Below are 27885 nucleotides of genomic sequence, written 5' to 3'. Positions count from 1 at the left end.
GCCAACTAACATGTACGGCATTTAGAGATATCATTTATATTAAGGAATATAAATTTATTATGCTAATTAGGCCATGAATGTAGTACAAACTAACCGACTATAAGCTATGAATGGCTTACATAGCGAGGGTATGGAAAAATGTTACAGCATGTGACCTACATGGGCATAATTAATGCCGGTTCAGGGCTTCCAACCTGAAACCGCACTCGTGCCAGGGATCTCATCCTGTACCATTTCCTCTTCGGTGGTTGGTCAAATCTAATGGCGTGTGAGTGTATTTGCCTAAGCGGATTAACAGCGACCGAATGTGTGGGTGCACTGGGGAAAATTAAGTGCAAATAAGCAAAGATAGTTATTAAATTAACTATTTTTAGTTTTTTTTATAACGTTTTATCTCTTAAATATTCAAATTATTAATAGATATTTATGAATATTTGTTATATATCTTATATATTATGTAAAGGAAGAGGCTGATTTCTTTGAGTATAATGTGAGAGAGTGAAAAAGTGAAGCAGCGGTTTCTTTTCCCGCAAGTATCAAGTCAAGGTATCCAGGCAACAAAACCTTCTTATTTTCCTTAGATAAGTAAAGCAGAGTTATCGTAGCCACAGTCTCTTGGTGAATTGGGAAGAGATGAGCGGTCTGGGTCCGGCAGCCTGTTGGCTGGCCCACAAGCGCATCGAGTCCTGGTCACGAATGGCCAAGGAGCGCGTGGGAGCGGTACGTCGGGTTACACTCGATCGGAATTCGGCCGATGAGGGATCACCGAGTGGGAGTGGTAGTTCCTCGACTGCCGGGGGAAATGGGTCGACGGTGGTGCATATCCTACCGACTGGTGAGGGCTCTACCACTCCACCACCACAACCCATGACGCCGCCGCCGTCAGCCTCGTCGGTCACATCGACCACTAGCGGAATTGGCAGTGTTTCGGCCGGTAGTGTCAGCGATAGCTGTGATTTGCCCACGGACTCGGAGGTTCTTATATCTGGAGATTACTGTTTAATGAAACCTATTAATATGTATATAATTTTTAATTTTAATACCCCCAGGAGGTTGCCATTGCCAAGGAATGCCAGCCTATCCAACCGGCCAGTCAGTTGCATGGAATGCATGGCGGCATGGGCCTCAACCATCACCATATGGGCACAGTTTCGGCTACGGGAACGGACATCTTGCGCGGACCCGCCGAAGTGTTCCACAGTCCTCTACACTTGCACCACCAGAGCCGCTCCTTTCCGCCGCGTCTCCAGCGCACGCCGTCCATCTCTAGCCAGAGCAGCGTGGACAGTGCCCCATCTAGGCATTCGGTGAGTATTTCGGTTTTTTTATTTACAAGAAATTTCTAAATTTCCATCTACTTCTCAGGGTCATCGCGGCTCCTCACCACAGATAAGAACTTTTGGACCGGACGGACGTAGCTCGCTACCAAGTGAGCCGGCATTTCCACATCATTTGGCCAGATCACCCAGTCCCATGCGAACTATTTCTTTAGACGCCCGTTGTGGCAGCCCCGCCCACTCGGCAGATCCAGGCGATCTAAGGACACCTAGTCCTTCGCAGAGTAGCTTGGCCTCATTGGCTGGAGGTTCAGGGATGGGAGGCAGCAGTTCAGGAAAGGGTGTGGCTGGAGGTCGTTGCCTTTCGCCGCTGCTAATACCGCCACGTTCGCAGCCCGGAGTGGATCCCGCCATGGGTCCCGCATCACCATTGGGTGCACTTCAACCGGATCTCTACCGATTGCCAGACGGACCCGTTTACCTGACAGCTCCGGAATCCAGTCATGCCGTCGGACGTTTGCATCTGCGCGTTAAGTATGACTATCACCTTTTTGATCTTACGGTGCATCTGATTGAAGGTAAGTCTTTGAGTGCTAAGGATTGGTGGATTGGGTATTGCTATATATACAAAATAAAAATTAGAAAATTAATTTAACAACTGAACACAACAAATTTTATTATAATTGTAGTAAAAAGAGATATCACACAGCTTTAAAAACTAGTTCAAGCTAACAAACTATTAAAAACGAAACAGAAATATTAACATCGAATCCGCAGCACTTCGGTTATTCTTCATTAGAGGGATACTGATAGTAGTTAGATCTAACTTGTAAGACATCGCCATTACGTAGACCAAGAAATTCAGCAGTGTCATGGTCACCGACTCGAAGAGTATTAGCCCTGAAATATATGTTCTTTAGGCTAAGTTTATAATACTCGGCGTAGGCCTTCATCAGTTTGTACATCGGCATAGTGCGGGATATATTGAAGGCCAAAACTCTTCGTTCCATACAGCGCACCTTCAGATTAATGCGATCCATTTTGACAGTTGATATTTATGTAGTTTCCCTTTTAGGAAATAATATCCAATTTAAGACTTATGATTAGACATAAAAACGTCTGTAAACCTGACTGAGGTAACAATTTTTATTTCTAGCTCACAATCTCAGTCCCATTGAAGAGGGTGGCTTCCGGGATCCCTATGTCCGACTAATGTTACAACCCGAAGTGGACAGCCGAAAGCGGCAGACCCACATCCATCGTGGCGAATCGAATCCCTACTTTGACCAGCACTTTAAGTTCCCGGTTTCTCGCGATCAGCTCCAAGGCAAGGAGCTCATCCTCCAGGTACTCGACTATGATCGCTATTCGCACAACGACATTATAGGAGAGGTTCGCATCTCTGTGGATGGTCTGGATCTATCCAAGTCAGTGGAGGTAAGTATTGTCCTTAGAATGTAACTAAACAGATTGTAACTTTTAGAACAACTTTTAGATCTGGGGAGACTTGCTGCGTACTAAGAAACCCAAGGAAGATCGACCAGAGCTACTTTGTTCCCTGAACTATTTACCGCAGGCTGAACGATTAACAGTTGTCATTATGAAGGCTAGGAATTTGGACACTCTTCAAGAACCATATGTCAAGGTGAGTAGTGCAATGGAAAATTATTTAAAAAAGGTTGAGTTTCTTTTTTAAAACTTCTAAATATTTTGGCAGAATGTTCCTAATAAACCCTCATAACCCTTTTGATTTTTCAAAGATTTACCTGATTCAAAATGGCAAACGCATTAAGAAAAAGAAGACGAGCATCACTAAGTCAGACGATCCGACTAACCCCATTTGGAATGAGGCGTTCACGTTTAATTTGCAATCAAATTATCTTCACAATGCAGCCATCGAGGTAACCTTTGGCCTTTTGCCTTTTGGCTTTCATCCTGGACTAGGCCATAAACCGGTGGCCTGCGCCGTTTTTAACAGCTCGGCTGCTAATTCCGGGCAATAGCCTCGGTTTAATGCCCGGCCGTGTTTTAATTGAAAACCCCCACCGCCAATTTATATTTCTCTCTCTCTCTCTATAAATATATATCTTTATATTTTATCTTCCTAGATCTATGTGGTGGGTGCTGGTAGCGAGGCCACGGAAATTGGATGCTGCGGATTGGGACCACAGGAAAGTGGAACTGGATGCCAGCACTGGCACGATATGATTAACAATGCCCGAAAGCCCACGGCTATGTGGCACTATATCCGCTAGGCCATTCCACTATAATGAATTATGATTTTTAAAAAACCAAAAACCAAAAATCAAAACAAAAAACAAAACATTCAATTGCTCCCACATTGCGTCTTTATAGGTGTACTACTAACGTAACCGTGTCTGTGTGAATTTTCCAATTGCATTTTTGGGCGGTCCTCCGCCGCCCTTCAAAAGCTTAATAATGTTCTATGAAATCAAAATCTCATTTATATACATATATATTACATATATGAATGTACAATATATATGCGCTGCAGCTAACTAGCCCTCCAAGAAGCTCAATCAAAAGTTCCTAATCAACGACAGAAACTTCGAAAGGTAAAAGAGAAAAATGTCCCACGAAAATCTTATTTGTGGGTAATTTGGCTTAACGGTTCGGTTCTTTGTTTGTTGTGCATTTTGTGCAACCTCTTGAGAAAAAACAACACATAAAATCTGGTTAAAACGGTAGAGGAGGGTATACGAGTACAATAGGAAATCCGTAAGCGCACATCCAAAACTGTCAGCCAGACTTGTTGACATTTCCATCGACTTCTTAGCAGACACTTGAAGAGCCTGCCGCCTCCTTTTTTTCCAATCCTTAACCAAAAGGGAAGGCATTCAAGTGTACATTTCTTAAATAATTATGAATACACCGCAGCAGCACACGGGGAATAATAATAATAATAATAATAATTCGTATAGGTGAATGGTCGTCAATCATGCAGGAAGCCCGAACTCGAAGAAGGAATCGCCCTTTTGTGCCGGCGACAGTTGACAAATTGCCATCGTCGTTCTGTTGTCCTTTTGCCATTCGATCTTGTGTGCGTTTTTTTCGTCATGTCGTCAACTGTTTGACATTTTCGCCCGTAGAAAATACAAGAAAAAAGTTAGCCAAAAAAATAAGAAAAGAACGAGGGAAATGAAGAGAACTTATGGTAATTGTTAAGTTAAATACAATATATTCCTTCCAGCCGAGTACGTCTATCAAGGAACACCAACCAAAGAGCATTTCTCGAGCACTTTAACCTATTTTATATGTACTTACAACGAGCATTCCGTGGCAACTGAATAATAAGTCATTTATGGAAAGGGAAAGCTAAAGCTAATGCAGGCAGGGGTTGATCGATTTCTTTCGCATAAATCTATGAGTGTATTTTTGGTGTTGTCGTATGAACACTACGGGATGTCAGACCTAATAATGTGTGTAAAATATGCTATTTAATCCCAGTAAATATTGCAGAATACAAAAAAAAACAAAACAAAACTGAATGTGTGTGTAATTTAAACTTAAACAAAGACTTGAAAACATACATAGAGCACTGCACGTGTTAACTAGACAAAGGAAATACATACTCTAAGGAGCCAGAATATAAATATAAATATATATATATATATATATATATACATATATACATATACACAATACTTATACAAGTTTTTCTAAACGAATCCTTTCTACATAATTGTTTCACAATTTGTCCTTTGCCAAAAACGAAACACGAGAACAACATTGCTGACGACAACATTAAGTAAATAAACCAAAACAACAGAACAACAAGATAAATGCTGAAATACCTCCGATTTAAGCAGAACATTGTTACTTTACAACTATATAGTACGAAGAACATGAACTATGCACTCGGAATGCAAAAAAAGAAAAAAAAATGACACGAGGAAAACTTAAAAGCAAAGCGAAATGTACAAAAAGAAAAACTGCATATACAAATATATTTCCTACAAATAGTGTTTATTTATTATTGTAGCCTAAACAAAGGGGTCGCTGTTGAAAACTAAAACTAAAATTGAGGGATAACACCACCTAAAATATAATTATATACACATACAAACTACAAGACAACCTATATTCATATGAATGAAAATGTATATGTAAACTTAAATGTATGTGAATTTAAATTATTCGATAAATAAATAACTAAAAACAAAGGGATTAAGTTTTCTTGTAAAGGAATATTATTATTATTTATTATACAGATTTCTCATTAAACTTCTTTGCTTAATCTTAAACTTAAAGTGTTTCTTTGGTACCTTTTTGAATTTGGCGCTTTAAGGACAAAGCAGTTTATAGTAAAAAGCAGTACATAGCCTGAACGACAAAACAGTTTATAATATAAAGCGGTTCTCAGCTAGCACCTTTAGAAAGCAGTTCACAACTAGCTTATTAAGAAAGCAGTTCCCTTCAGTTGGCAACGCGAGTTGGTTATTGGTTTGTGACCCAACTAAAATTAGCAACGACGTTGATTTGGTATTAAAATAGTTTTGTTTATTTTTCAATTTTTCAAAAATAAAAAATGTGTATGGACTATTAAGAGTATTTCAAATATTACAAATTATTTAATTTTATGAAAATATCAGTTTTATGAATTAAAATATTTATGATTATTATAAAAACAAACTGAAAAATATAAATTCATTTTTTGACGGGCATTTCTTTGGTATTTTTAAAAATTGACTTTTTTAACTGAAATTATTAAAATTAATTTTTAATATAGATTTAATTTCAGCTTATAATAAATAATAAAATCTTAAATAAATATTTTAAAATATTTTTTTGATTTTGTTCGTATATTTTTTGTTTTTAATCTAGAATGCCAATAATTTTTTTCTCAGTGCATTTTTCCGAGCCGCAAACATATAACACAATGTGCGTTCTCATCTGCGCTCACACTGTCTCCAACCGTCGGATCGTGCGCACGTAAAAGATGTCGCGCGTCGAGTCTTTTGATCGCGAACCAAAATAAATCAAATAAAATAATATAAAACAAATCAAAAGTGTTTCTCTATAAATAAAAAAAAAAAAAATAAATGACAATCAGCTTAAATACAATTTAATAAATATTTAAGCATAATCCAAACCAAAGTGTGAAACTCAAACAACAAAGCTCAGTGAACCCGGTAAACAAATCAAACGACAAGTGATTATGGAATGCATTTGGTTGCAATGTGTGTTTGTGTGTGTGTGTGTGTATTGGTGTGTGAAGCTTTTGGGATGAATGTATTTGTGGAGGTCCTTTTGCGGCTCCTTTTGCATCCCTTTTGCAAAGTGGCGCTATTTTCTGTTTGATGCATATTGTTCTCCCATTGCAATCAAAGCGGAGTTGAAGCCACAATCACACGCGTACAGTGAAGACTCTTGATGATTAGCTAGCTCTGCTTAATATAATAAGAACTTGATGTCATATATATTTAATATTTAAATGCTAACCCTTCCAATCTGAATTCTTTGATTATTATTATTCCACAATATTTTAAACTCTGCTTAGAACTTACCTTAGAACTTAACCTTTTGACCTTACCGTTTTCCTGTTTTACATTTCCAATAATAAACTATAAAACAATAAAAGAACTAATAATATTTTATTATTTTTAATCATTAAAAGATACAAGTTTGATAAAGTTTTTGCCTATATATTTTGTAAGCCCCAAAATGGGTAGCATTTCCTTAAGTACACTTGACTTATTGAAGTAAGACTGTATTACCAAAGACAAAGGCTTCTTCTTCTCGGCTCAACCTCAAGCTGCATATGAGTTAATATTTGTCTAGTTTTTGAACATGCCGCTTTTGTCTCAGCCTTTGTGTTCGTACTCGTATTCGTCTGACGTTGACGCTGAAGTTGACAAACCAACCAGGTCCTGGTCCACTTTGGATGACGGCGTCTTTGAGGGGTTGGCAAGGGGGCAAAAGGGACATAGGGGCATCCAGCATCCACATCACAGCAAATAGCTCTACTTTCCACTCTCGCTGAAAGTGCTATCCTTTTGCAGGATAGCTGCAATGGCTGTGTGAATGTGCGGAGACGACTCCCTGGCGCTGTAAAATATGCAATTAGAAAGACATCAAAGCACAGTCACCGCTCAACCCAACGCTGATAGCCCGGCTGCCTCCCACCGCACTCCCACACCACTCCCCACCACTTACTTTCCCGCCTCCCTTATAGTACCACTCCCCTATTCTCTGTCGCCTGCTTGCTTTGGTATGCGCTTTGACACAAGCACGCCGATGCACTTAAATAAATTGTATAATTTTTGGGGGAGTTTTTAAAATTAAATATATATTTATTTTAGCTTTAGGTTTTTATTTCTTTTGAAAATTAACATTATTTCCCTATTAAAAATACTCTTAAAAACCAAAATTAGTTATACTTTTTTCGAGTGCAAATTGCAAGGACACTAAGTGAAAAAAAAAAACGTAAAAAGGGTGGAAAAGAAGGCTCTTGAAGTACCCAACCCGAAACGAGTCTCATCATTAGTGCTAACCCCACCGTTTGTGTCACTTTGTATGCCGCCACCACTGGCGCTTTTTGATATTATTTATTTATATTTTTCACTTTTAATAAAATGTTGTCGCCATCGCCGTTGCCATTGCCTTTGCCGTTTGCCATTGCCTTCGCTACTTTGCCTTTATGGACAAAAAGGAGGAGCAGGCCGTGAAGAGTTTGGAGCGCTTTGCCAAACTGCCGGCCAAGCGAGGTCAATTGGCTTAATTACTGTGTGACATCGTGGGGACAAGTGGTGTATGGCGATGGCGATGGTGGAGGCGTCTTCAAAATACTTCCACACTCGCCACTGAGTAAACAATCTTACATTTATTCATGTTTATTTCAACAGATAGCTCAACTGCCTATCAATAGAGTCCCTTGTGCCGCAGACCATTAAATTTAATCGCTTTTCATTTTTTGTCTGCGTTTTTTCAATCACTATGTAGTAACGAGCAACGCAGTTCCACTCTGCAATAAACATAAGCAGTAAAAGAAATATATTTGAATTTTTACATTTCTAAAATAAATCTAAAATCAACAAATATTTAATGAAAATATTAGAATAATATGAAAATATCATATAATATGTTAGTCTCAATAATTTGTAAACGGAAATATAAAAACCTACATAAAATCTATGATTTCCTGAACAATAATATCAATTTTTTTCTGTGGAGGAAAAATCAGTTTGTATATATAGTGTATAAACGCGTAAGCGGTGGCTTATCGAACGGATGCCAATTGGCCATGTAGATGAACCCAGTGAGACATTTGACTTGTGACACACTCATTTCCTTTGCCTGCAACTACTTATCAGTGTGCACAAAATGCACTCGACATAATCGTAATAAAATACAAACAAACAAAGTGCATAAATCAAGAAGTTCAGACAAAAAACAACGATAAAAATGCGCCTGAGTGGCTGGGAAATTCTGTTGCTCCTGCTGCCCTTTGGCGTGGTGAGTGCTGTGCGCCATTTGGAGGAGAATCAGAGCACCAAGAACGATCATCTACATTCTGGGGAGAGGCAGGTGCGACGACGCAATAATAAAAGTAATGCCTCTGTGGATCATCATCGGCATCCGTCGTCCAGTGGAACTAAGAAAAATAGTCGCAGTCATTCAGTTAGCCTGGATTCGGATGACTATGATTGGCTGGATGCGGATACCAGTGAGGCAATCGATAGCTCAGAAATCACGGCTGTGGAAACTGTGAAATCATCCGGAGAATCACATGGTAAGTTGATAAGACTTTTGATCTTTGTGACTTTTTACTGGCACTTCAAAAGCAGCCGCTTATCAGTTGGATTTGACAAACTCACGAGTGACAAATGGCTAGGGGATATCAGGGGGTTATTTAATTTATTTATTTAAACTAAAAAGTTGATTTTTAAGTTAATAATTCTGCAGTGCTTAAATACATTCCACATATGTAAGTCAGATTCATAGTTCGAATTAACTTTGCATTTTATTAAAGTAAAAATGTCTTTGAGCGGGTTAAAATGACTCCCAGATACATCTATCAGATCCTAGTTTGCATAAATCGATATACAAAATGCAAACATTTTATAGCATTCGGTGTTTTTTTTTTAATATTATTAACATTTTTAAAAACTGGTTTCTCTTTTAGTTAAACGTTGTTACTTTCATTCATTCATTCCCCTCACACCGACCCGTATTTTTAGGGCTGGTCAGTTCAGCTGCGATAGAGGATCCGACAAAAATATAATAAAAAAAAAAACTTTTTACGGCCCCTCCCACTTTGATTTGCATGTAAATGGAACCACACTCGCATCCACTCACTTAATCAAAAGCAATAATTTCCTTTTGAGCGCGAACGAAATGTTTTAATTGAAAGTGCTGCTGATGATGATGCCACTGTTTTTCAGATATGAACGGCCGACTATCTGTATCCGAACGAATGCGTGTTTGTGCTCGAATCTAAATTGAAACTGTGTTAAAAATTAGTTTAAATTGCTGCAAAGCTGGCGCCAGCATATCTACATACATATATTCAAGAAACCAAGATATATATTTCTGATTCCGGTCCCTTCTTCGTCATTTCTGAACTGGCTGTTTTATTAACTCGAAGCTCGGAGTGAATTATGGCTTGGGGATGGGGTGTCAGTGCATGATAAATGTGTTAGATTTCCAATGAAATTTTATGGCCTGCTCGTATATGTCGCCGCCTTAAGCTTAACTGATTGTCTTTTTTGCAAAAAGGAAATTCTTCTTCGACTCCACGGCTGCGTGATGTTGTGCATCCAAAATGAATTTTTGAATTGTGCGGCATTTGAAGTGTTTTGCATACAAATGGCCACCGTTGATTTTCCTTTTAAATACGCGCGCTGTGGCCATACAAAAGCTATTAAACAATCATTTTGGTTGCACTCACGTTAATCAAACGGGGTGGTCGGATGTGTCCACTCCTTTTGATGGCAATCATCTCTGCGAATGCCGGAGAACTTGGCGACAAATCAGCTGTGACACTTGACATGCGGCAGCGAATCGGAGACAGCTATTCAGTGGATTTCTTTATTTATAGATGCCAGCCCATGCCATGGCTCCTATAGGAACTGAAAAAAATACTTAACACATAGAGAAAATCTTTAAAGTATCTGAATCGGAAATATTAACTATAAGGATGTCTTTTAGAATAACTCATAAGATTTACCTTTGATGCTTAATATTATTCTTAAACGTGCAATCTAGTTTACTCTATTTTTTAGCGTTCTACAAACTTTTCAAATTATTTTCTGTGTGGTGCGTTGACAGGCAGCTTAGATCATTGGCCACAGTAAAAAAAGAAGCATCGGCAGCAGCAGCAGAAGAGTGCGCAACTTTGCAACTAAAACTGAAACTAAGATACGAGTATATAGTATAATAAAAATAGCACTCAACGACACACTATACCCAGAGTAGCGAGCACAAATGAAAACATTAACAGTTTTAAAAATAAAAATGCCAAATAAAAACTGAATCTGAATCAGAGAATATAAAAATGGGGGTAAATGACAACGCCTGGCAAATCAAAAAGGCATTTTCCAAGCGATTTGTCACCGTTTCGCATTTACCCATTTGATTCCCCAAATCAATGTTCATAGGCCGCGGCCAAATTTATTTTGGTGGACTTCAAAGTAAATTTCCGCTAAAATTAGTCACTCAACCCGACAAAAATTTAAAAAAAAAAAAAAGAAGAAAACTCAACTGTCCGGACTTGCTTGGCCCGAAAACGAAAATGGCTGAGCCAAAAATACGTAAGTTTCGGAACAAGAAATGGAGGGAAAATCTTAGCAGTTTTCACTCCACCCCACCCAAAGTTGCTTGCCCTCCTTTGGCAATTGCACACTTAATTAATGGGCACTGCTTTTGATCTTCTCTGAAGTTCAGTAGCCCCCCCAATTCCTGCCGCAAGTGACAAAAACTGAAATTTTTCACGCACTCAGCAAAACTCTTTGAACCCGCCCTTTTACGCCCGGCCAACTGTCACACGTCCAAGTCTCCGGATTCGGGAGTTTCGACTCCGGAGATCGGGGACATGTGTCGCAGATGTCAGACATGGGAATCGCTTCTAGCTAGTGATGCGTAAGTGTGACGTGATCACAGGAAAAGTATCTACTATAAAGGGATTGTTGTCAGTGATCTCTGAAAATTATATTTAAGCATTCGTGTCACGACTTTCAGATCTCTTCGAACCAACTCATTCATATTCATCTGGTTGGGATAAGCAGCCTATCTGGTTGTACAATCTTCAAGGCAATCAGAATGATGTCAATTATGGGTAGGTGAGACAAGTCGTTACGATTGACAGCAAATGTAACTTAAAGATCTTTTAAAAAGTTAATATCAGAGTTGTGGTTGAGTTTAACAACTTTTTATAAACGAACAGTAAGCTTGTTTTGGAAATTAAAAGCTATCTTAAATGAAATTTTTTCCCTTGAAAGCTATTTTATCATTACCCATCATATCATCCCGTCATCTCTAATTCCAAAGCCCCACATTCACCATGCTCCCCCATTTCTTTTCGCAAGAAAAGTTCAACACCCAATGAGCAATCTTCCAAATGAACCGCAGCCAGAGAAAAAACATTTGGGGGAGTAGCCAAGGAAAAACCAGCGGTAAGTGCTTAATAAGTAATCAGTCACCCGGGGTACTAGTAGATAAGCAGGATACCATTCCATTACCAGCCACCTAATTAGTGCGAAAAGTGAAACCCCCGCCTTAAGTCACTGGGTGATTTGTGCCAGAGGAAGTGTACTTTGGCAACAGATTCGCAGACCAACATGTGGCAATCACGATCATGATCATGATCATGACCACAATCAGGAATCTGACTGCAATCCGCTCCTTTAACGATCCACTGGCAGATATCTTGCTGTTTCCCATGGCATTTATTTAAATTTTAATTTACTGAGTGGTGTCAAAATGCGTGAGCCAAGCCATTAAACCCTGATATGCTGCACTTTGCCAACTTAACTTCTTGTTTTTTTCCTCTTGCAACATGCTTATTTTCTGTTTGTTTGTTTGCCTCTCTTGCAGATATCTTCACATGTTGCAATCAGGTCTTCGGCTCATGTCGCACAGCATGCGAAAATGTAAGTATTTGGGGTGTCGGTGGGGGGGAAAAAAAGGGGCTTACTGGGTTGGATTGATCATATATCAAAAATGCGTATGAATGGCTGAGTGGATGCAACGCATGGTACAGCCAAGGGTAAATGTTTGAGTGCGTTTGAGTTTAGTTTTAAGCTTGTTTTTGGGTTATCATTCATAATACTAGACAATAATTTCAAAGTACAAAGTGTAACTTCCTGATAAATCTAATATACCCCAATTTTGTAGTCAATTTACTTTCCTCCTGTGTATAATTTTGTAACTCATAACTATTTTATTCAAATGCGGTGTGGCAGGCGCCTCGTCTACAGTCAAAACCAACTCGAAGGGAAATGGTGTGTCTGTCATAAATATTAAATGCCAGCTAGAGGCAACTAGCAACCAGCAACTAGCCATAAGTATGAACACCTCGGACAGCAGATCAGATACAGATTGAACATGCCGATAAGGTGGAAAAACTACCGATCAAGCCACAGTGCATTTCCTGGTATTTTTATGTGCCCATGAATCCTCTTTCCGTCCATATGAATGGTGTGCGAGTTCTGCATACTAAGCAATATAAATTTAGAATTCAATAAACGTTGATCCGTCGTACTGTCACATGGTGAAAAACCATTGAAAATTATTATGACAGGTTTTAATGGTCGTTCGATTTCGGTAGAACTTTGAATGCCATATCCACATCCGCTGGCTGCCGATTGTTGATTATAGTAGAGCCTTGTGCCAAAAAGGATTGAAAAATCCGCACAAATTGCATTCTTAATTAGCATAAACTGGCAAACAGGTAATTGCAACTCAAAGACCAAACCCAGACGAAAAATCCAGACTAGTACAGAGAAAAGAAAATTTAAAGACTAAATTATAAGAACAAAATGTATCAGCACTATTAAGATCTGGTTGATACTCTAAATGTAAGGTTTCAATGTAGTGAGATGTCATAAAATCTTAAAACTATATAGCTAATATCAATTATATCATGTAAATATGCCATTTGGATAAGCTATTGAAGAGATACTTTATAGTTTTTTTTCTGTGCCAATTGAGAGAGCCAGACCAACCAGTTTTCCACTCAAAGTCATTCATAAAACCCAAGCTGGCTGAAAATCAATTTGTTGTCTTTGAGAGTGAGTGTCGTATGTGTGTATGAGTGTAGTTGACGGTAGTCTGCTCCTAGCCTCGATTTAGTTAGAGGCAATGCCGGCAATCAAATCACTGACATCATTTAACTTTGTAATCATAACCATTTTCCACCCAAAACCAATTAGTTTTCCCAGCTGAAAGTGGGCTGGGGCTTTGCCAATCTTTTCATTTAGAAATGCAAATGAAGGCATTAAATCTTTTGGCCAAATTGAAACTGACAAACAGGATAATGGATAACCGGTTCAGTTCTCATGGGCGTTACCCCAAAGTCCACTTTTGAATTGCTTTTTACTCTGTCTCAAGCGAAAGATTAGAGAGCTAGATCTTACAAGTGGGTGTCGGGAAATAGGAGACCCCTTGATATTCGACTCTCCCCACTCACAATTTGTTCTGTTTCTTTGGCCTCTTGAATGTGTGAAAAGTCGAACCCGAGAGGAGAGTTAGAGATCATCCCGAGATAAGTGAAAATTTACGCGCACTTTATTATTGACAAAATGCTCTTTTGTGGCCCGAGGTTCTGATAATTGCAAGACATACAATTCTTTGGCACTCTCAGTATCTGATGGGATTTTCTGCCCAGGTGGGTAGGTTGTCCTCGAAGAGGAGGTTCCGGTGGGATCCCATGTATGTAGTTAAGCAAAGTGTGTGGGAGTGCGTGACATGGCCACGGACACTTCATTAACAAAACTGCAACAGACATGCTCGAGGCCCGGTGTTCAAAGAGGGGAAACAACCCGAGGAACACACATGAAAGAAGCGCGTATCAGCCAGGGGCGTAGTCGATGAAAGGTACCATACAATTTGAAACAAACATGTGATTAAGTGGATAAGTGGCTGTAATTAGGGCATGCAAAGTGTCCTATCAACAAACTTAAAATGCACGCATTAGGAAAAGTGGTTGATTTTATAGAATTTTAACATGGGTAGATAGAACAAGTACTTGGCAGAAATTTCTAAAAATAAATAAAACTTATTTGGAATATTTATTTTATAAATATAAGTAATTTTCTTGAATAAACACCTTAAATTATGTTAATATATATGATCTCAATCTAAGATATTCCGCCGAGAGTAAACCCCCTTTAAACCCACACCATCTACACCTCAGTTTATGTTAATTTGTATTTATGAGAATGCCACCAGGCTCAAGATCCAGACAAGTTCCGAGGACAAGCACACGAAGTATCTTGAATAGACATCGCTTTACTCAGATTACTGTGGCAGATACGTGCATCTCACACAGTGGAATGAGCCTGAAAATTTGTTATTGAAGTTCCCTGAGCCTGTTCTTTATCGATAGAAAGAGGGGGTAGTAAATGTTATTTATGACGGTGTCAGAAAGAGAACCGCATTCAAAAATGTAACATAATACACCAAAAAGAACAACAACAAGAGCAGGATAAAATTGCAACCTGCATCTCCATGGTCTCTGAACTTTGTCTCGACCCTGATCATAACCTCTTGCACTCACTAGTTCTTAAAAACGTTTAAAGAATATACCCTTAGTATTTTATTAAAAACTCTTTTTTCAAAAACCCCCTACAAATAAGCAACCATTTTATTTATTTTTTATATTGATTTAAGTGTTAAAGCTGTAAGACTGCTCACAGATCACAAGAAAACCAACAGGTTGCAGGTCAGGAGCAGGTTAAGCGTTCGACCGTCGATTAATTTTGATTGCGATTAATAACTTGTTGTTTATGGCAATTTATGCATATTTTTCCAGTTATCTCTGGTAGAGTTTGCCACTAGCGCTGGCGGCGATAATCGCGAGGAACTGCGCAAATATTGTCAACTGCATCAAGTGGAATTCTGGACCTGTGTCAACCAGACTTTCGATGGTATGTCTAAGCGGAAATGAAATTCATAAAATTCGAACAATATTTTTTTATTCTTATTATCAGCGGTCACCCGTGGAGCGGACTGGTCGGGAAGACGTTGCTGCCAATTTGGTGTCCTGCCTCATTGCCGCAATGTATGCGCCACTTCGAATCGCTCACCTGTGCAAAATTGCCGTCGAAGCGATGAGCAAACGCTTTATGATTGCCTGGAGCGCCAGGAGGCAGCGGATCAGTGCTGTGGACAGGCCAGAACATCTGAGTGCCTGGAGGTGAGTTAACCTAATGGAAATTCTAAGCTCTATATATTCCAAAATATATAATATTTATTTTCATAGGCCTGTCGAGCTGTATTTGAGCCCGTGAATGACAACCATGACCATGTGGATATTAATAGCGCCTGTGGAGATCGCAACGCAGATGTGATTCAGTGCATAAACAACCACACCGATATGACTCCACTGGCCAATGCCGAGCAATGTAAGTGGATAAAATTAAATCTGAGGTTTCATGATGATTTATTTGCCAAAAAATCCCACAGATATTCCATGTTGTGAGTACAGCAACAAGGAGCATTGTCGCCACACCTGCCGGAATCTTCTGCGTCAAAATGCCACCCTAATGGAGCGGAGTGAAGTGATCTTCTCTCGGTTGGAGGCAGCAGGCTGTGGTTCTCCATTGCCACAAGTCCCATTCTGGCAGTGCTTTCTCACGGTAACCGGAAAACTATACGTTCCAGGAGGAGGATCGGCAAGACCTGGAGGATCACTAGCCCAAGGGCGCATATCTGGGAAAGGAGGATCTTTGGGGGAACCCAATCATCTGGGTATGGATGCGGCTAAAAGACAATGCTGCGATCAAGCAGGCAGCCACAAGTGTCGACGACTGTGCAACCAGATCTTCACCAGCAATTGGTGGGATGCACGATCGAGTTTTGAAAGCGAGTGTATGGACCAACCTGGAGAAAGGGAACTACGACGATGCATAGAAAGTGTAGATGCACCCTGCGAACTAGGTTGCCAGGGTCTTAGTTTTTGCTCTAACTTTAACAATCGACCCACGGAACTCTTTCGCAGTTGTACGCCAGAACATGATGCAGCTGCCCGCGAAGATTTGCGGCTCCTGCAACAACGGGGAACCGTCCGAGTCCTGGGACAGGAACTCTTCATCAAAAATACCAGTCGGTGTGCTCCAGAAAAGTGGCAGGCTTTAGTGTGCGCCCTCCAACTGAAACCCTGTACGCGAGTAGGTCTTTTCAATGGCATCTGTAGTGAGGATTGTCATGAACTTTTGGATGAGTGTCTGGATTGGACGCTCCAACACCAGCGGCCAAAGGATATATGTTCAAGACTAAAAGAAAAAGATGATGATGCTCCACTACCATGTATTTCCCTAGAGAGCTATCTGAAACCAGGAGATGCCAGTCCAGAAGAGGCCCAAGGTATCACCTCGCCCTGTGCCAAGAAGCCTTGCAATGGCACTGAAGTGTGCATCCTACAGCGGGGAGGAAATCAAGGATACTCCTGCATACCGGGTTGCAATTTGGGACAGGATTCTAAGCTATTTGTTCCCTTCGGTTCGTATGTGCGACTTGGAAAGAGTAATCTCCACAAGAAAATCGAAGTGGGTCAGCTTCCCCTAGCAGAACATATAGTCTGCTCGTGTGGATTAGAGGGTCGCCTAGAGCAGTGTCAACCTCTGCCGAGCTATATGCATGCCCATTGCATTCTTCCTGGAGCCCGGAGTTACAGGCATGGATCATCATTTTACTTGGAGTGTAACCTTTGCAGTTGCTTTGCCGGTGAGATAACTTGCACCAAACAGCAGTGTCGCTTGCCAGGATTTGCGGATTCGGGATACACTAGTCTCCCATGCAATTGCCCAGCTCATTATGTTCCCGTTTGTGGCTCCAATGGTAATACTTATCCCTCAGCTTGTGTGGCAAAATGTCATTTGCCAGAGGGAGATTATGTGTACGGTGCATGCAATGCCAGGAATGCCTGTCAAGCAGCACCTCCGAAAAGTTGTCCTATAGGAACTCAGTGTCTGGACCAAAGGAAGGTGTGCCTGGCCAGTATGCAGAGGCCATGTCTGCAATATGTGTGTGGTAAGTTACAGGGAATTAATCAGAAGTATTAAAAGTTAATCAATATCCTAAAAACTTATATTTTTTTCTTTGCAGTTAACGCCACGGCTTCGAATTGTTCGTCCTTCCATCAGGGTGAGGTATGTGATACTCAAGGACGCACTCATCCCAATGCCTGCGCTCTGCTAAGAACCAATCCACAAGGCCAAGTAGCGTACTGGTCTGCCTGCCAGTCAAGTCGGCTTGCTGCACCATCACCAGTTTGTGGAATCAACGGAGTGACCTACAAGAGTAGTTATGCAGCTAGAGCAGAATACGTGATGGTGGATTATGTTGGTCGATGTCGGGAAGTGGGTTTACTAGCCAGCGATATGGGAAGACGTTGCCGTACTGTGCAGTGCCCAGCTCCCGTATCCAAGCACTGTCGTTTGATAGTGCCACCAGGAGCCTGTTGCCCATTGTGTGCTGGAGGCGCATTCAGAATAATTTACTCCAGAAAGCAGTTCGACCGCGCAATGTATGGACTGAGGTCACAGAGCAGCACCCTTTTGACTCTGCATGGGGTTCTACAACAGCTAGAATCCAGTCTGGTGCAGGTCAGCGAATGCCAGCTGACCGGGTTCCTCACCATGGAAGTTGGCATCTTTGTGGCTTTGGTGCCCTCCAGTACTATCAAGAGACCATCGCGCCTTCAATTGGAGGCATGTACCCGGGAAGCCGAAAAAATATCCTCCCTAATTAATGCCCAGTCACCCAGGATCACAACGAATCTAGCTTTATCCTGTTTGACGGTATCGCACCTACTAGAACCCATGCCAAATGGAGCAATATCTTATGGTTCCCAAACCATTTGGATACTCCCCCTACTTCTGTTAGCTGTTAGATTAATCATATTTTAAGTTAGTCCTAGAAGGAGTGTGTATGATCTGACTCAATCAAGTGAATTCTTGGTGCCAATTAATCTGTTAGTCTAAGAAGATGGAAAGTGCCTTCAACTGTTAGGAATTGACCCTCTATACCATGTGATATTAGCTAAATTAATCGTTAAGCTTTAAGTGGCAGATCCCAAACGAGAAATGTCCTCTTATAATTATTTTTTTAGCTTATGCCAGGGACTTAATTTAAATGTATGTTTTAATTTCATCCACAAAACGTGTTCTATAAGCTTTATAAATTATTATAAAACTCAAATATTAAATTAAAGATAAAGCACAAAAAGAGATTATTTGGACTTAAACTTTATAATTTGTCGTTACCATTTGATTGAATTCCTTAATTTGTTAGATAGCCAACCAAATCTTGTAATATAATTTATTCGGTCCCTGGCTAGTGTTCGTTAATGACCAAAGCATCGTCCGTCTTGGAGTATCGCTAGTCTAATAAAATGCCCTGAATAAAACACAAACTTGAGTTGAAGCATGGCTTCCTTTATTGAACCACTCCAAGTAGATCCAGCCAAAGCTCTATTATATTAAATGTACGAAAAGTAGAAAAGGAAATCGCTTTAAGAAGTCTCCATGGGCACGACCTGGACACGCTCGGTAACAAGCAGATCCTTAATATTGGTGTGCAGGACGGATGTGGTTCCGTTCTTGAAACGGTAGTCCAACTTGCGCTCTCCCTTCTTGTTAGCCAACTCATAGTTGCGCAGATATTCCACGCTGCCCTTGCGGATCACACACAGATCGATGTTAGATCCCGAACCCAGATCATTGAACACTCCAGAGGCGATGGCATCGCGGACCAACAACTTGCCCTCTTCCTCAGTCATGTCGGGTTTCCAGCGACTTTCGAACACGGTCATAGCGGCTAAGGAACCCGATCCCATGGTAGCATACGGCAGTTTATCCGAGCTGCCATGTGGGTGAATAGAGTAGATGTGAGGTCCGGTCTTATCCACTCCGCCGAGCACCAAGGCGGCACTGATGTGACCCTGGTAGCGGAAGAGCATTTGCTTCAGCATAACATTAGCGGCCACCACCTGTACTTCGCGCTCTGTTTGCAAGCGATGCAGCTCCAGCTGGGACGAGATTAGATCCGTTGTCATCTCTGTATCCGCAGCAGTTCCAGCTCCGCAGCAACTAAAAGAAGAACATTTTTAATGATAATCTTGTTAATATAACTACAGATCTATTTAACAATAATTTGGAATTTCAGTCATTAAGGTAAGAAAATGTATCTGTGTATAAGGTGAAAGATCCCTTTTGTAGAAAGGCATATTAGAACACTTTTATTGTGGAATGAGATCTTTCACCTATTTGGAAATAGTCTGTGGACTCACTATATATTCTTGGCCAAGTAATGAATCTTGGCGCAGTTCTTGTCTGAGACGATGGGTCCTTCGGTGGCTCGCGTATCGGCTCCCAGGATAACGCCATCCTTGAAGATAATGCCAACAATTGTGGTTCCCGTTTTGGTGGTGGTTGGTGGCTTGTAGCCTCCCTTCATAAGATTTGCATTGCTAAAAGCATATAATGACTTGTTAATAAAAGCCGCTTCAGAATTTTAGGAGAACCCGCATGATTCTCACCGCTTGCAGTTGTCGAAATTGAAACCAGCACGGGGCAGATCGCGAGCATTATCCAAATCCATTGTCTGTGCTTATTGTTTCAATTATATTCACAAGCACAACTTAAGTTTTATTTTTGCTGAGCGGAATGACAAACAAATTTGTTCAAGGCGTGATAGAGCTGAAAGAAACATCGATAGTATCGACTTCTTAACACAACAACCATCGATGATTCACTACTATCACGATAGTATACGATACAAAGTACTAAATAATTGTATCATTTGTTTTCATTGTTAACTAATAATATACATATATTTTGATCTATAGGTTTTGATTTTTGATCCTTTTTAATGCAACAGGTGTATCTGGAAGTCCCTAAAATTTCGATTGGTTGAAGTTAAACTGAAGAATATCGATTGTAAATATATTTGACACATCCCTATTATAGTGTCTTCGTTATTGTGAATCGCATCCCTGGAAAGTATTTTGGTAAATTACCATGTCTGCGGCCACAAAATTACATAAAACAAGCTGGTGCGCCCTTCGGCAACTGCAACAATATAGAACTAAGGGTAAGTAAGACAAATTATGATCCCTTTTATTGACCAAATATCGAAAAAGCCGTTTACATAATGCCGGTCGGTGCTCACGTTTAGCAGAGCTCCCGTGTCAGTGATGGTATGTTCGGCGGTGTCACAGCGGAAAAATAGCTATAAATTACATTTTCTTTTAATTTATTGAAAGAAATGCTTTTATACTTGACACATTTTTTTTTCTTACAGCCAGCTTCAGTGCCAGTTCAGCGTCGATATCCAAGCGAAACGAACTTTTTAACCAGGAGCAGCGCCGTCAACGGGATGCAGTGGGTCGCATTGACAAGATCGAGGTCCGGTATCTGGGACTCCCAGAAGATGTCACACTGGTTATGAACAGCAACATCTCCACGCCATACAATTGTGCCCAGCACCTGAGTGAGGGACACTGCAAGCGTTCGGCACTGGCTCTAATCGATGGCAGTGTGCCCTGGGATATGCACAGACCCCTGCAGGACTCCTGCACCCTACAACTGCTTAACTTCCATGTCTCCGAGCCGCACGTAGTGAACAAGTGGGTATGCAACAAAAACTTATAGATTTTATTCTAATAAGATTCCGTTCTTACAGAGCTTTCTGGCGCACTTGTAGCTTTATGTTGGGAGCCGCTTTAAACCGGGCATTTAAACCGGAGGCGAATCTACAGCTTCATAGTTTCCCAGGACCCAACAGTAAGCAAAATATCTATCAATCTAGTTAATAAACTATTGTGAATATAAAAGTGTATTGCGTCATGCAACAGTTATTAATTAATTAACATTTAAGTAATGAATGTTTTCCCAATTGCATACCCTATTAAAATACTTGTATATTTTACAGTCAAATCGGGCAGCTTTGTACACGACATTGTGCTGCAGACCAAAGATTGGCAGCCTTCGAAGGAAGAGATGCGCGCCATTTCGGCGGAGATGGTAAAGTTAGCCGCTCAGGATCTGCGCATTGAGCGCCTTGACATCCAGCAAGATCTAGCCCAGGAGATGTTTAAGGATTCAAAGTACAAGAGCGAGCAGCTGCCCAGCATTGCGCAGCAAAGCCATGGAAAAGTGACCCTTTATCGCTTGGGTGATCACATTGACATCTCACGAGGTCCAATGGTCGGCTCTACCAGCTTCCTAGGTAAATGTACCATTTCGACTGCTCAAAAAGTTGCAGAAGAGGGTCCATCAGGTGCCTTTTATCGCATTCAAGGCGTAGCACTGCCTGCTGGCTTCCAGCTGAACCATGTGGCGTACGGTGTACTGGAGGAAAGATCCAAAAAACCTGTAAGTGTTCCATTTTTTTAGAATCAGAAATCTCTGACAACATTTTATTATATTTTAGAGCCCCGCTCGCCTGCCCAATGAACCCTTTGAGGAACAACAACAACTGCAATTATCTTAAAACGTTCTTTAATATTTAAAGCTATACAATAAGTGTTAAAAGGTAAATCATTAAAGAGCGCCCCAGTTTGTTACAAAAGCATAACCGTCTTTAAAAAGTACATACTAACAACTCTATTACTTAATATTTAAACTAATTATGGAATGAAATTCTGAAAAGCTTACACAAATTAAAATAAATTCAGTGCTCAAAAGAGCTAAATTTTACATACGGAACACTTGTGGCCACTTTTAAGGAATGATTTGAAGATTATAAATCCTTTTAATTTTCAGTATATCCTATTTGAACAGGAAACAGTTTTATTTTAATTGGTTCTTTAAAACACTTTTAATCTATTTTACAAAATTTGAGAGATTTCTATAAAACTAAGAAACATTTGGTAGCGATTTCATCTTTAACATTTAAGGCATGCTTGAAGAAGGCAGAGAATCGGAGATTTCAAAGAAACATAGGCTTAAAATACTATCTACAAAAAGAAAAGAAATAATTCTGTTTTGAGAGTTGCTTTTAAAAGCGCTTAAACAGACCTTCCAAATCGTGCTCATTCAAAGCTATAACTAACATTATCAGTCCACCCAAAAGAATACCGAAAATTTGTATAATTATACCTTTCGGATCTTTCGCCATCTCCGGATTGTGGGCCACGCTCATTGTGGGCACTAGATCGGCAAAGGCAATATAAAGGAATGAACCTGCAGTGGCTGCATAAATCCATTGGGTCATACCATCTCCGATTCCGGCAATGAAAAGACCCAGGGACATGCCTACAAAGCTAAGAACTGAACTCACAATATTCATGTAAACAGCTCTTCGCATGGAGACACCTGTTTGGAGGAGCAGGGCAAAATCTCCAAGCTCGTGGGGCAACTCGTGGCAGAGGACTGCAAATGCGGTGGCAAAACCTGTGACCGGATCACTGGCAAAGGCAGCCCCAATGGCCAGGCCATCGGTGAGATTGTGCAACCCATCTCCGATGATTACCATGAAGGCCACTGGAGTGAGTGGCCGATCAGGAGTTTTCTCATCCAATTTGGACTCCTGCAGCATCACGTTAAGTTCTCGAGGTGCTGGCAATTCGGCACCATCATGTGGAGCTGGCTTCTCCATATGATTATGACTGTGACTGTGACCATGTCCGTGGCTATGTCCATGTCCTGGTTTACCTCCTTTAAGCAAGGGAATCAGATTCTCCAGCATGTACATAAAAAGAGCAGCCAGGAAGGAGCAGCCACAAAGCAGAGCAGCCTCATTGCTATGTTTGTGGTCTGATTCCAATGGATTAATACCAGTCACCTCCTCCTCATGTTTCTCCTCCTTAAAAAGAGCATGCGGGAGCAAGTGCATAAGGGCATCGCCGGCTAATGTGCCCACAGCAATGGACACCAGGAACTTGAGGATTTCTTGATACGCAGCGGTTTTCATCAAAGGAACCAAAAGAATTCCAAGCAATCCGCAAGCAGAGAGAATTAGCATGGTGATGCTGGCATATATCCAAGCTGAAGTAATAAAGGTAAGTTATCTTGTTAAAAGAAATATATCATTTAAGACACTCACCGTACCAAATCTTTTGGTTCTTATCGTTTAGGTTTTCTGATCGAGGAGCTGGTTGCTTGCAAACTCCATTATCGATTTGAGCCAAAAGGGCTGGACACAGTTTCATAAAAGCTCGTGGGGTAATTCGTACGGAGTTAATGAACTCGTTGTACTCCTCCTCTGAATTGTGATTAGCATCAGTTGAACTGTCTCCATTCTTCTTCAGCAATTTTTGGTAGGCGCTGTTTTTGTGAAGATCATTGTGGTCCACGAGAAGGGATAATAAAGACTTTGGCGATAAGCAAGCAGCAACTGGCTCTGAAAATCCGTAAAAGTATATATATAATAATTGCTATTAGCAATTATTGCTTAACTTAAAGGTAGGTGTAACGGCTTTCACAAGTAGGCTTTTTAAAATTGTTAATCAATTGTTAAAATTAACAATTAAACAAAATTAACTTTATTTTAGGGCTTCCATAACATTCTGATCACCATATTATCATCACTGATCACTATATTATATATATTTATCAAGAGAGTTATTAGGTATTTCCTCTTTCCCTTAGAAGTTTTGTTTGCTTCTCAGGCGTTGTTAGCAGTTTTCTATGAAAATACCAGTTACATTTTTCTGATCCCGACACATTGCTTTCTCATGAGTTGATTGTTATCCAATTCGCATGTGCGAACTTGCCATTAATTCAGAGTCGGCTGTTTAGTGTTAACTTTATATGGGACAACGGTGTAATGATTGTGTGCACTTCAATTAACTGTAAAGCTCAGCCGACAGAAATAACAAACGAAATTATTGAGGCCTGTTTGTTTCTCATTCTGTATCTGTATCTGTTTCAATTGTTGTTTTGTTTTGGATTTCCGCATCCATAATGCGTTCGTTTATCGTGTTATCGCCCTGTTTTCGTCGCCTTCTGACAATGATCTTTCCTACCTACTGATTTACGGCAACATTTACGGCCCAAAAGGAGAAAAATATATACATCTGCGATAACTTATAATTTATGCGACAAGGCCGCGATCACAGACGGAACTTCCTATCAACCAAATGAGATGGGAGGATGGGTTGGCATAATTGAATTGATGATAGACCGCAGTCGCCGGTTGTCGGTCGCCTTGCACTTGGAAATCGGCCAATTGATGGAAAGAGTCGAGGCCCGGCTTCATCTATTTATCTATTTATACTTCCATTCTGATGCGACGACTTTTTCCCTGACTCAATTTGTATTGTGTCACAGGTAGTGGTTGCTTTATCACATTTGCTTGTAGATAATTGCTAGTTAAGTCAGCTTTAATCCAACGTATTTCCAAGAAATTTCTCGGCTCTTGTGGATTCTTGAGACGTTGACTTAATGTGAGAAAATCTAGCCTACTGTTTATGGCTTTGTTGTCTAAGTAAGTGCACCTCAACTATTATCAGTCATCTCTGATGGTTGGCAAACACTTCGCATATCAGTGGAGTGCTAAATCCACGACCATATAGATATACCTAGAGCATTTTTAAATTAAATATCGTATAGCACTCACCTGAGCTCTCTCGTGGATGCCTGTGCTTGGGGTCATGAATTTCTAGGAATTCCGGAACCTCAGGGCCAAGATTACTGGGTGTTGAAATTTGCACCTCCAAAGCTTCCTCATCGGTGGTATTAACTCGTGTTGGCTCAAAGTAATATGTGATATTTGAGCTGTTTGTTGTCTCGTTGGAGTATCCTTGAGGTCGATGCTGATCAATCGTATGTGAGGGTTCGAATTGGATTTGACCCAAGTTTAAGCTAAACATCAAATGCTCAAGACCCTGGAAAATGTAGTTTATACATAGTATTAAATCTGTGATAAAATGTAGTTTAAATAATGTTTAGTCTTATTATTATGAAGAGCAAGAGGAAGTTTTTAAAAAGCAAGCGTAAAATAATTATCTAGATTTATTCATTTCTAGGAAATCATAAAATGACTGCATGATATGTGGCGTTAGCTCTAGTTAATAACCAGCAGACTGTCTAAAGATAAGAAAATTTGTTATGTTTGAATTCGTATAAACAAACTATTTTCTTTTATAGATAAGAAAATATTTGATAATAGGTATTTAAAGATTTAAATGTACAAATGATTATAATGTGAATATAAGAGCCTTTGATGAGATAAAATGGCATTTGCAGGGTGATATTAAATTGACTTTAAATAATCTTCGTACAAAGTCCGTAAGAGGTTGGTGATTCAGAAACGTTTTAGGAAAACGTGATTTTCCTCTAAACTATTTATATTTTTAAGCTGTATTGGTAACCTTGAACTACTAAGCCCATATGGTAAAAGCAATTCATCTCGGAAATGCCGGAGACATAGCAACAAAACAACTGCCAGCTGTTTCAATTTAATGACCGTCCCAAAATCTCCATTAAAAGCCAACCCCAACCTGTTGCCCATTTTCCACAATAATGGTTTACAAATTTTCCCGCCCTCGATTCGCACTTGCTGTTTTGTACGCTAATTTATCAAAGTATTTACTTTGGCTCAGATCTATCACAGATAATTACTTGATTTACTTGTCAACGTGCCAGGCAATTATATTTACATTTGAATTCATTTCTTTATTGTTATTCCTGTTGTCTGGTGCATTTTTGCTGTCGTAAAAGTGGGAAGAGACCTCTCTCAGGGGGGGAGTAGAAAACCCATCTAATTGTCTTGACAGTCACCTGTCGCCGGGGATTGGGGCGTGTGTCAGTTGAATGATGAGTGGCTCCAAAGAATTCCTTAACCAAGATCAGGATTCCAGAATTAGCTTATCAACAAACATTAAGCAAACACACGCGCTGGCATACAAGCAGAAAAAAAAACAAACAAAAAAACTATTTATTATGGAGCTCGTGAAACCACCAAATGCCAATTTTACTTTCATTCAGCGAAAATTTGATTGTATGCCAAGTATACTATGTAATCGAAATTGGAATATTAGAATGATAATAGAATTTGAGGTGGGTGGGCCCCCGGGGGGTTGGTACCTTTGATGTTAGTATGCCGAGTGCGTAAAAAGTAAAAACATTTTAGTAACGTGCCATTTAAATGGACACATCGTATTGCGTAGTCTATACGCATGAGTAATGTCAATTGGCTCGGATTGTATGGAATCGCACTGGCTACTGTCTGTCCATAACTTTGGAGTCCATAAGCATAACGATCGCGTTGCGAAAGTTATAGATGGGATGACAGAGGGGGTTTGCATTATATTTCGTCAGCTGTGCCGGCCTGGCATCTTCATTAGGCGAAACAAAATGTCTTATCTGGCAAGCTAATCTCGTAATCTCAGTCTTTTGGATAAAGGAGGATGTTGTGGCAAGATGCAGGGGACATAAGACGACAAACGTGTTGATGCTGTTCAAGACTCGAACTAAATATCACACTGTGTGTTGTTCGTTTGTCTGGATTTTGATTAAATTTATGATAATGCCCGCAATAAAGTCTACGTTTTGTATCAAACGAGACGACGAGTGCTCCTCCTCGTGGCCCCCTGAGCTATAAAAGTACGCCGCGTATATAAAGATTACAACCTTTTAAGAGTGACGCGTTTATAACTTTTGAAAGTGTTTTGCTTGTCAGTTGTTTGTCAACTTGGCCAGAACAGTATTGTTTCACTTTCACAATAACCAAATATTTGATGAACTCTAATTTATATATATAATCGCCGTCTCTTAGCTTTTAAATGCCTTTTGTTTTTGTTGTTAGCTGCCCTAAAAAAAATGAAGTACCAAAAAAAAAGAAGATACAAACTCACTAATTTTTTGCCATAACATTAACCGCAAAAGCTTTGTCCGAGTCCGAATTTGTTTACCTATGTTTACCTGCGCTCAAATTACTTTGGTGTGTGTTTACAAGGCTAGTTCGATGGTTTATTGGTTATTACCTCAAAGTTGATTGTCCCGCCATTGCCGTATTTTTGGAATATCTGGGCCAGGTAGCGATTATATTCTGTGGAAGTCCGAACGGTTTCGAAAAAAAGCGAACCCAGGCACAGGAGGGTTAAAACTAGCACCTGCTTTTTTGCCATATTAAATGGTTTGAACACTCAAGTGGTAATTTGTTTATTTTTTATTGTTTTTTATCAAACTTGCACTCTACCAGACGCTCGTCATTTCACGGTACTTCACCGGGATTTTCTCGAGTTTTGTATAGAGACGCGTGCGATCCGTAACGCTGTGGCCAACTACCGATCCCGTTCAACGGTCTTTTGAAATGACAGTTTCGCCCACGCATCGTTTTTATATGTGACTTTCGGCGAGCGGCGACAGGTTCTCCTTTCACCGACTCTCTCGCGGGTTGCTCATCACTCTGCGCACTCGCTGCAAACTTAACTGACATTCGGCGGGCTAAGCTTTGGAAAAGCTTTCGCCGGGCCATT

General features: G+C 40.2%; 5 protein-coding genes across 11 annotated transcripts in view; 3 read left to right on the top strand and 2 right to left on the bottom strand.

The window, feature by feature from the left end:
• The window catches only part of LOC108104261 (synaptotagmin-5), a 74361-nt gene extending 68900 nt beyond the window's left edge, over window positions 1-5461 (top strand). Inside the window, exons 2-8 of one of the 2 annotated variants that reach the window (XM_017210210.1) lie at window positions 582-975; window positions 1050-1307; window positions 1366-1855; window positions 2434-2714; window positions 2773-2922; window positions 3038-3178; window positions 3386-5461. In XM_017210210.1, coding sequence (XP_017065699.1) covers window positions 634-975; window positions 1050-1307; window positions 1366-1855; window positions 2434-2714; window positions 2773-2922; window positions 3038-3178; window positions 3386-3532 — 1809 coding nt within the window. In that variant the 5' untranslated portion in view covers window positions 582-633 and the 3' untranslated portion in view covers window positions 3533-5461. The remainder of the gene's footprint in view (window positions 1-581; window positions 976-1049; window positions 1308-1365; window positions 1856-2433; window positions 2715-2772; window positions 2923-3037; window positions 3179-3385) is intronic. The other variant, XM_017210211.2, reaches the window with a different exon arrangement.
• Window positions 5462-6205: 744 nt separating this feature from the next.
• Window positions 6206-18680, top strand: LOC108104282 (reversion-inducing cysteine-rich protein with Kazal motifs). Of its 6 annotated transcripts, none has more exons than XM_017210252.2 (8): window positions 6206-6430; window positions 8612-9030; window positions 12333-12388; window positions 15271-15385; window positions 15449-15654; window positions 15721-15862; window positions 15924-17489; window positions 17565-18680. In XM_017210252.2, the coding sequence occupies exons 2-8, from the start codon at window positions 8703-8705 to the stop codon at window positions 18365-18367; spliced, it is 3216 nt and encodes a 1071-aa protein (XP_017065741.1). In that variant the 5' UTR covers window positions 6206-6430; window positions 8612-8702; the 3' UTR covers window positions 18368-18680. The 6 variants fall into 6 exon arrangements, with proteins under 6 accessions (XP_017065741.1, XP_017065738.1, XP_017065739.1 ...); XM_017210249.2 differs by having other exon boundaries at window positions 8482-9030; XM_017210250.2 differs by having other exon boundaries at window positions 8472-9030.
• A 194-nt stretch (window positions 18681-18874) lies between these two features.
• LOC108104285 (proteasome subunit beta type-7) lies at window positions 18875-20175 on the bottom strand. Its single transcript, XM_017210255.2, has 3 exons — window positions 19999-20175; window positions 19750-19929; window positions 18875-19549 (listed from the first exon to the last, which is right to left on the bottom strand). Exons 1-3 carry the CDS (start codon window positions 20058-20060, stop codon window positions 18973-18975), a joined length of 819 nt encoding a protein of 272 aa, XP_017065744.1. The 5' UTR covers window positions 20061-20175; the 3' UTR covers window positions 18875-18972.
• Window positions 20176-20419: 244 nt separating this feature from the next.
• On the top strand, window positions 20420-22031 carry LOC108104284 (39S ribosomal protein L39, mitochondrial). Its single transcript, XM_017210254.2, has 5 exons — window positions 20420-20552; window positions 20763-21087; window positions 21144-21244; window positions 21393-21835; window positions 21894-22031. Exons 1-5 carry the CDS (start codon window positions 20480-20482, stop codon window positions 21951-21953), a joined length of 1002 nt encoding a protein of 333 aa, XP_017065743.1. The 5' UTR covers window positions 20420-20479; the 3' UTR covers window positions 21954-22031.
• Window positions 21945-27727, bottom strand: LOC108104283 (zinc transporter foi). Its single transcript, XM_017210253.2, has 4 exons — window positions 27391-27727; window positions 25023-25290; window positions 23508-23804; window positions 21945-23449 (listed from the first exon to the last, which is right to left on the bottom strand). Exons 1-4 carry the CDS (start codon window positions 27532-27534, stop codon window positions 22461-22463), a joined length of 1698 nt encoding a protein of 565 aa, XP_017065742.1. The 5' UTR covers window positions 27535-27727; the 3' UTR covers window positions 21945-22460.
• Between the last annotated feature and the right edge of the window lie 158 nt (window positions 27728-27885).

This window comes from Drosophila eugracilis, unplaced genomic scaffold, assembly GCF_018153835.1.
Source record: "Drosophila eugracilis isolate 14026-0451.02 unplaced genomic scaffold, ASM1815383v1 contig_2154, whole genome shotgun sequence".
NCBI classification, from domain to species: domain Eukaryota; kingdom Metazoa; phylum Arthropoda; class Insecta; order Diptera; family Drosophilidae; genus Drosophila; species Drosophila eugracilis.
This window is presented reverse-complemented; position numbering and strand designations above follow the sequence as displayed.